The sequence below is a fragment of the Patella vulgata genome, chromosome 6 (assembly GCF_932274485.2).
Source record: "Patella vulgata chromosome 6, xgPatVulg1.2, whole genome shotgun sequence".
Taxonomy (NCBI): domain Eukaryota; kingdom Metazoa; phylum Mollusca; class Gastropoda; family Patellidae; genus Patella; species Patella vulgata.
The window spans coordinates 19,857,131-19,864,774 of NC_065884.2; the positions used below are offsets into that span (position 1 = coordinate 19,857,131).

Genomic DNA, 7,644 nt, shown 5'->3' on the forward strand with positions numbered 1-7,644 from the left:
TTTTTCAATTACTATGAAGATACGATGAAATGAATTTCAGTTGGAAACCTTTTAGTGGAGACTATTTTCTTATTGTTTACTTCCCAGAATGCATCTGCATAGTTATTGGTTGTGAAGGAAAATGGAGGATTGTTGTCATGTTGAGAGAAGCTAGTCAGCGCAATTTATTAATCAAGATTTTCGTGAAATTTGAACAATGCAAATACATGCAAAACTATAATGAAAAGCCAAAATAATATGAAATCCATATTTACTAACTTTACAGGTAAGTTGGACTTGGGAAGTTAAGCGACGAGAAATTATAAAAATTTGAGTCAAACTCAAAAAAATGTCCAAACATTTTTTTAAAATTTTAGCTGGCAAAATATTTTTTTAGAATAGAACTAGAAGCCAATTAATACAGTTTAAAATCTAGGGTAGTCAGTTGACTGGTGACCACTGCTACGGCACTGGCACTGACAACAGGATAGAAATTAAATTATGCATTTCTTAAATTCTTTATTTATTTGCTCTGCTGAGTCTGACGTAGGCCTATCAGTATTAATGTATTATTTTTTTTATATGATAACCTAGTTTAACTGGGATATTACAGTTAAATGCTGAATGACAATCAGATGACAAGAAATTTCTGAACGCGACTCCCTTCCCAGGGCTTCTTCCTTTAGTACTACTAGTCTAGTTATAATTATATTAGTAATAGTAGACCAAGACTGTTTGATTATTTACATACCAGTAGGGCCAGGGGTTTAAGGTCACGTGACTTTAGCGTGAAATCGGTCAGCCAGATGCTGAAATATACCTCACTTCAATCTACGATTCTGAATTACTAATGTATGTAAATGCATTACTAGCAATTGTATTGGCTTTGCAATAGTTTAATATCAATCTCAATATCTGCAAAGATTCAGGCTAAAAAATTATTGAAATGTAAGCGAAATTACCGTTTGTTTACATGAGACGTTCGCAGGAAAATACCGCTCTGACGTCACGCGGCCTGAGACTTTCCATTGCTACGACTCACTTCATTGGTGAATCAGCACCTTAGTTACTGGGGGATTTTGATATAGAACCAATCAAACGATAGATAACATTTTTGTGATTATTATGCTTGTTGATACCATGTGGTCGGACAATTAGACCCGGAGAAAATGGGATTTATCTGTTTTGATGACTGAAAATTGCTCAATTTCGACTAAATATAAAAAAACTTTCTTGAGGTATCATCCAGATTATAAATATTTGACATATTATCATTCAAATTATTACGATTTTAATAAATTTTAGCTGACAATAATGTGCGGATTTCAGTTTTGAAATTGGTATTAGCGATTCTGAAGGGAAAATACCGCTTATGACGTCACTCAAATATGACTGGTATAGAGCATTTTGATTACATTATTGACGTCGATCTCGGATTTTAAAATTCCATAACTTTGGATCTAATTAGAATACTTTGATGAAATAAACAAATTTGGTTATCATTTTATGTATATTTTCACAAAATAATTTTTTTTTTTTTTTTTTCTGTTATTTGAAACTTTGACCTGAAACCCCAAATACCAGTAATTTAATGAATACAGAATAATAGACTGAGCTGATCCCCAAGGGGTAATACTATATGCCGGAAAACCCTGGAAAACTACCGAAAAACACTATGTTCTACTGAATACCGGAAAAACACTAAATACTGGAAAACACACTAAACGCCGGAAAACACCCTAAATAGGTAACCTGGAGCCTAGTCCTCTGGAAAACACCAGAAAAACCTAACCCTAACCCCCTGCACACAGAGGACCAGGCTCCGGGTTACCTAAATGTATTTAGGGTGTTTTCCAGTATTTAGTGTTTTTCCGGTGTTTTCCAGTATTCAGTATATTAACATGGTGTTTTCCGGTAATTTTTCAGTGTTTTCCAGTGTTTTACAGTATATAGTATTTCCGATCCCCCAGCTCCCAATAACAATGACATTGAAGATCAATCGAACAAGAAACTGAAATGATAAACCCAGTTTGTCTTGATACTGTTACAGTAATATATTATTTGTTATTTTCCTGTTTAAAAGTCAAGTATGATGGATATCTGCTTTGTTTATTTTGTCCAGGAAACCAAATCACTGTCAGTCGACTCATAAGTAACATTGAGGTTGATAGATATTTTTGAAGAAAGCTACATAATGTCAAAAAGAATGACATAGAGATCAAAGGATTCTTATCCAATTTGGTACACATCCAAGTTTTCCTTTTGAATAAGCTGCTGTCTATGACTATCTTTTTTTCAAGACATAGAAGCTTAGTGGGTATATTTCCTCACTATGCTAGGCAACATGAATCTTTTGTTATTTTGATGATCAGTAAAATCTGGATAAATTGCTAATTTAGGTTGCTTTTTTTTTTTCACAGATAGAAAATAGCTAATTACCTAACCCTAGATAAAGCAGGAAAAAAAACCAAGAAACAACCATGACAAGCGAGGCAGCTATTCACAAAAGGAACCTAGAAAGTTCTATTCTTTTTATGCAACAAGAACATAGTGATACACTTAAAGGATTACATGAGGAAATTCAAAATCTTCAAAAGAAATGTACAGGTAGAAAATTCTTTGAAGAGAACTTTTTTGTATTCAAACTATGAAGTGGACATATTCTGTTATATTTAGTTGACCATTGTGATTAATGATTTCATCAATACAACAATGTATCATCTTATTGAAACTGGGATAGCTTTTCATGGGGAGTTATTTTTTCAATTTGTTCATTAAGGGGAGCTCTTTTTCGGCTCTCCTCTCTCTAAAAGACAAACAACAATGACTGTTAGCATATGGTACATGTAGCAGTGTGAAATCGATAGAAACCAATGTAAACTTTTAAAATTAGCCATAACTTGATTTAGTTTTGATATGAATATTGTTTACAAAAAAATCTAAGATCCAGTATCTAAATGTATTGATATGTGTGGTACATGTAGACCAAACGACAAATTACAGATAACTTTGAAATACAGAAAAGGAGAAGATAATTAAAGCAAATTTTAAAGCCTGGGATTGTCATTTGCCTTTTTCAAACAATATCTTAAATCCACTCTTTGATTATTTAACATTTAATTTAATTAAGGAAACAAAACCAAAATATCAACAGTATATATTCTTCCAGACTGGATTCAGCGGTATAAAAAAGAAGCCCATCAAAAGATTTTAGGGAAGATTATAAGTGCCACTTTCTTGTTTTGACAAATATCCCATTTATATGGTCTCTAGAGGATGCCAAATTTTGACAAATATTTAATTTGTCATATTTTTGTAAATACTGAACAGAATAAAACCATTTTTGGACTTTTTTTTAGAGATTCATCTTTTACAATATTGAAGTTTGCAAAGGATTCAAAATCCCTCAAATGACTATCAGTGGCTTTAACTACTTGTAATATTCCATTATTTGAATTTTCCAGATTTAACTTTCCAGTTAACAATGCATGGACTCAGTATAGAAGAATCAGGTATGTATTTGTAAAATATTTTACTGGTTAACTAATTGTTAAAAACAGCCAAATAAAAAGACTGAAATGTTAGTTACCAAAGTAATTGTAGTAAAATATCAATATTTCATTAGGTTTCTTTATAAACATTCCCGAGAAATTATTGTACTTTTATAGTAGTTTATATAGGAAATTGTAGATGAGCAGCTTGGTACAGACAGTATACAACCACCAATTTTTATATGTCCATATTTTGAGGTGCAGTTATTATGCTGTCGCCCCTGTCAGTCCGTTCACATTTGTTTGTGGACACCCTACAGGTTTTCCGATTTTGATTAAACTTAGAATACTGGGGTTATATCCCAAAGATCTCAGATGGGTTTGATTTTGGCACATATCGGACCTTCACATGTGGACTGCTCTTTGTACGCAAATTATGTAAAAGTATGTGTAATACAAAGGTTGTGAATCTTGACGAGGTCACAATTTTTATCCGATTTGGATGAAACTTAAAAGATATCTTTATATCCCAAAGATCTAAGTCCCTTTCGATATTTGCACATTTCAGACCATAAATTTCTGGATTATGGCCCCTGACTGTACGAAAAATCGCTTTTGTTTTTAGCTTGTTCTCTATCCATCTCTTGCAAAATGTGGGCATATCTTGCCTGGCAACCGCTGGTTAACGAATTTGTTTCAAATTTGGTATGAAGCATTGGAGTAGATTTTCCCATTTCTCTATGACTATTGCAAAATGTAGGCGTATCTTGCATGGGATGGTTTTAAAAATTATATTTATGTTTGAATTTTACTTGCAGATGATGTCAGCAGTAAATTTAGTGAGTTGAAAAATCAACTAGATGAAAAAACAAGGTTTATCAAAATTCAAGAAACACAGTTAAGTGAAAAGGATGCAAAAATAAAAGACCTGGAACAAGCAGTAAAAGCTTACAAAAAGAAATATCTAGATGAAGCAAGGCAACAAACTCAAATAGTTAACACGTTAAAGGCAGACATTGAAACGAAATCATGTACCGTGGCATATCTGACATCAAAGTTGCATCAGATTAAAGTACAATCTAAAGTGGATCCAGTACCTGAGAACATTATACGTAGGACCGATGCTGGTCGCATTCCTGCACCTCCCAAAGAAATGCTTTCCAAACCCAGAAGAATTGCAAATGTTCGCCGAAACCCAGCAGTTGCTGGTGCAGAAACTCTATCCCTTCACCCAGTGAGACTTAGTTCAGCACGAAGTAGTAGTGGTTCTAATCGCTCAAATTCTCCAGATATTTCTTCTTTTCTCTCAAACCAAGGAGAAAAACTATATTCTCTACCCAAACCTTCCATTCTCCCTCCAATTACCACGAGTCAAGAAAATTCTTCAGTTTTAGTTCACCAAGTTGTTCACCCTAAAAAAATATATGGCCATCAACCCAGTACATCCGAAATTGCAACACTAGCTGTTGAACAGTTACCACACAGAAGGAAAAGTTGGGGTAATCCACAGGAATCTCACAGCTCAGAATATAAATAATTACAATAGATGCCGGTATCATCTATGCTGTATGTGTGGTATACGTAATTGTTATGTTTTTATTATGTTATTATTTACGTTCAACTGATATGAAAATTCATTCCAAAACCAGGCCTCAAGGACCATAAAACTATGATACGCATTGCTTGAGTTTGTTACTCACCTTATGTTACGCTCCGAATTACAAACTGCGTTGATAATGTAACAAAATTATTGTTACTTTTTGGAATTGGTTTTTTATACGCCCACATTTTCATGTGGACGTATATTGTCGTCGCCCCTGTCCGTCCGGACGTCCGTCCACAATTTGTTTGTGGACTCTCTACAGGTCACAATTCTTGTCCGATTTTGACGAAACTTGAAATATAGCTTTATCCCCAAAAAATCTCGGCTGCTTTCGATATTGGCATGTATCGGATCGAAACTTCATGGATTATGGCCCCTGTTTGTACAAGGAATCACGTTTTTAGCTTGTGGACCCTATAGAGGTCACAATTTTTATCCGATTTTGTTGAAACTTGAAATGTAAGTTTATAACCCAAAGATCTCAGTTCCTTTCGATATTCGCGCATATCAGACTGTAACTTCCTGAATTGTGGCCCCTGTTTGTACGAAAAATCGCGTTTTTAGCTTGTGGACCCTATAGAAGTCATAATTTTTATCCCATTTAAAAAAACGTATTATTATATCACCGTTACACCCTAAGGACGACTGAGTTCGAATTTCGTGAAAATCGGCCCAAAATTGACAGACAAAATGGCCGCCGTTCGTTCTCAAATAGTGTAAAAATATGGTATATCAAGGTTGTGGACCCTATAGAGGTCACAATTTTTATCCGATTTTGTTGAAACTTGAAATGTAAGTTTATAACCCAAAGATCTTGGTTCCTTTCGATATTCGCGCATATCGGACTGTAACTTCCTGAATTATGGCCCCTGATTGTACAAAAAATCGCGTTTTTAGCTTGTGTACCCTGTAGAAGTCATAATTTTTATCCAATTTAAAAACCCGTATTATTATATCACCGTTACACCCTAAGGAAGACAGAGTTTGAATATCGTGAAAGTCGGCCCAAAATTGACAGACAAAATGGCCGCCGTTCGTTCTCAAATAGCGTAAAAATATGGTATATCAAGGTTGTGGACCCTATAGAGGTCACAATTTTTATCCGATTTTGTTGAAACTTGAAATGTAAGTTTATAACCCAAAGATCTTGGTTCCTTTCGATATTCGCGCATATCGGTCCGTAACTTCCTGAATTATGGTCCCTGATTGTATAAAAAATTGCGTTTTTAGCTTGTGGACCCGATAGAGATCATAATTTTTATCCGATTTAAAAAAACGTATTATTATATCACCGTTACACCCTACGGACGACGGAGTTCGAATTTCGTGAAAATCGGCCCAAAATTGACAGACAAAATATCTGCCGTTTGTTCTCAGATAGCGTAACAATATGGTATATCAAGGTTGTGGACTCTAAAGAGGTCACAATTTTTATCCGATTTTGTTGAAACTTGAAATGTAAGTTTATAACCCAAAGATCTCAGTTCCTTTCGATATTCGCGTATATCGGACCTTAACTTCCTGAATTATGGTCCCTGATTGTAGGAAAAATCGCGTTTTTAGCTTGTGGACCCTATATAGGTCATAATTTTTATCAGATTTAAAAAAAACGTATTATTATGTCACCGTTACACCCTTAGGACGACAGAGTTCGAATTTCGTGAAAATTGGCCCAAAATGGCCGCCGTTCGTTCTCAAATAGCGTAAAAATATGGTATATCAAGGTTGTGGACCCTATAGAGGTCACAATTTTGATCCGATTTTGATGAAACTTGAAATACATATTTATAACCCAAAGATCTTGGTTCCTTTCGATATTCGCACATATTGGATCATAACTTCCTGAATTATGGCCCTTGATTGTACGAAAAAATCACTTCTTTTTTTGAGCTTGTTCTCTGTCCATCTCTTGCAAAATGTGGGCGTATCTTGCATGGCAACCGCTTGTTTACATTAGCAACAAGGGATTGAAATTTAAGTAGAATTTGAATTGAGATTTAAAAGAAAAAAATTATGCCCTTAGGATCTATTACAAAAATATGAATTATGCAAGCCTAATAAATAATACCAATCCAGTTATATGTAATTTATTTGTTAGATGGAGGGAATTGGGACCCCCCCCCCCCCCAAAAAAAAACAGAATGTTTATTTAAGTTTTGTATTGTCATAAAATGTAGCCTTAGAGTTATGTGGATGACGCACTCCATTGGGCTGAAATGATTTAATGATAGCATACATTATACATCTCCAATTCAAGTGACCAGAATGATAGAACATGTTCCTACTTATTCCATGTCTTGCTGTGGCACAAAGAGGGCACACCCAGTTTGCAAGGGATTGTTATCAACCAGTTTGTAAAAATTGATTGATTTCTAAAAGCCTATATTACCAGGTATTCTAAAGTAGTACTTGCAGTAAGTTTATAAAATAAAATAAACATTAATTAAGTATGTTTTCTTAGATTTTAAGTCTGTTAGTATTGTAATATAAAACCTGACAATTGCCTTCTTAATATGGCAAGAATAAATCTGATAAATGTGTGTGAGGGGTGATAATTGTATTATTATAGCT

General features: G+C 34.3%; 1 protein-coding gene across 1 annotated transcript; it reads left to right on the forward strand.

The window, feature by feature from the left end:
- Positions 1–122: 122 nt before the first annotated feature.
- LOC126824004 (coiled-coil domain-containing protein 92) lies at positions 123–5,551 on the forward strand. The gene is made up of 4 exons (XM_050553085.2): positions 123–265; positions 2,400–2,586; positions 3,444–3,491; positions 4,289–5,551. The coding sequence occupies exons 2-4, from the start codon at positions 2,460–2,462 to the stop codon at positions 5,005–5,007; spliced, it is 894 nt and encodes a 297-aa protein (XP_050409042.1). The 5' UTR covers positions 123–265; positions 2,400–2,459; the 3' UTR covers positions 5,008–5,551.
- Positions 5,552–7,644: the final 2,093 nt, after the last annotated feature.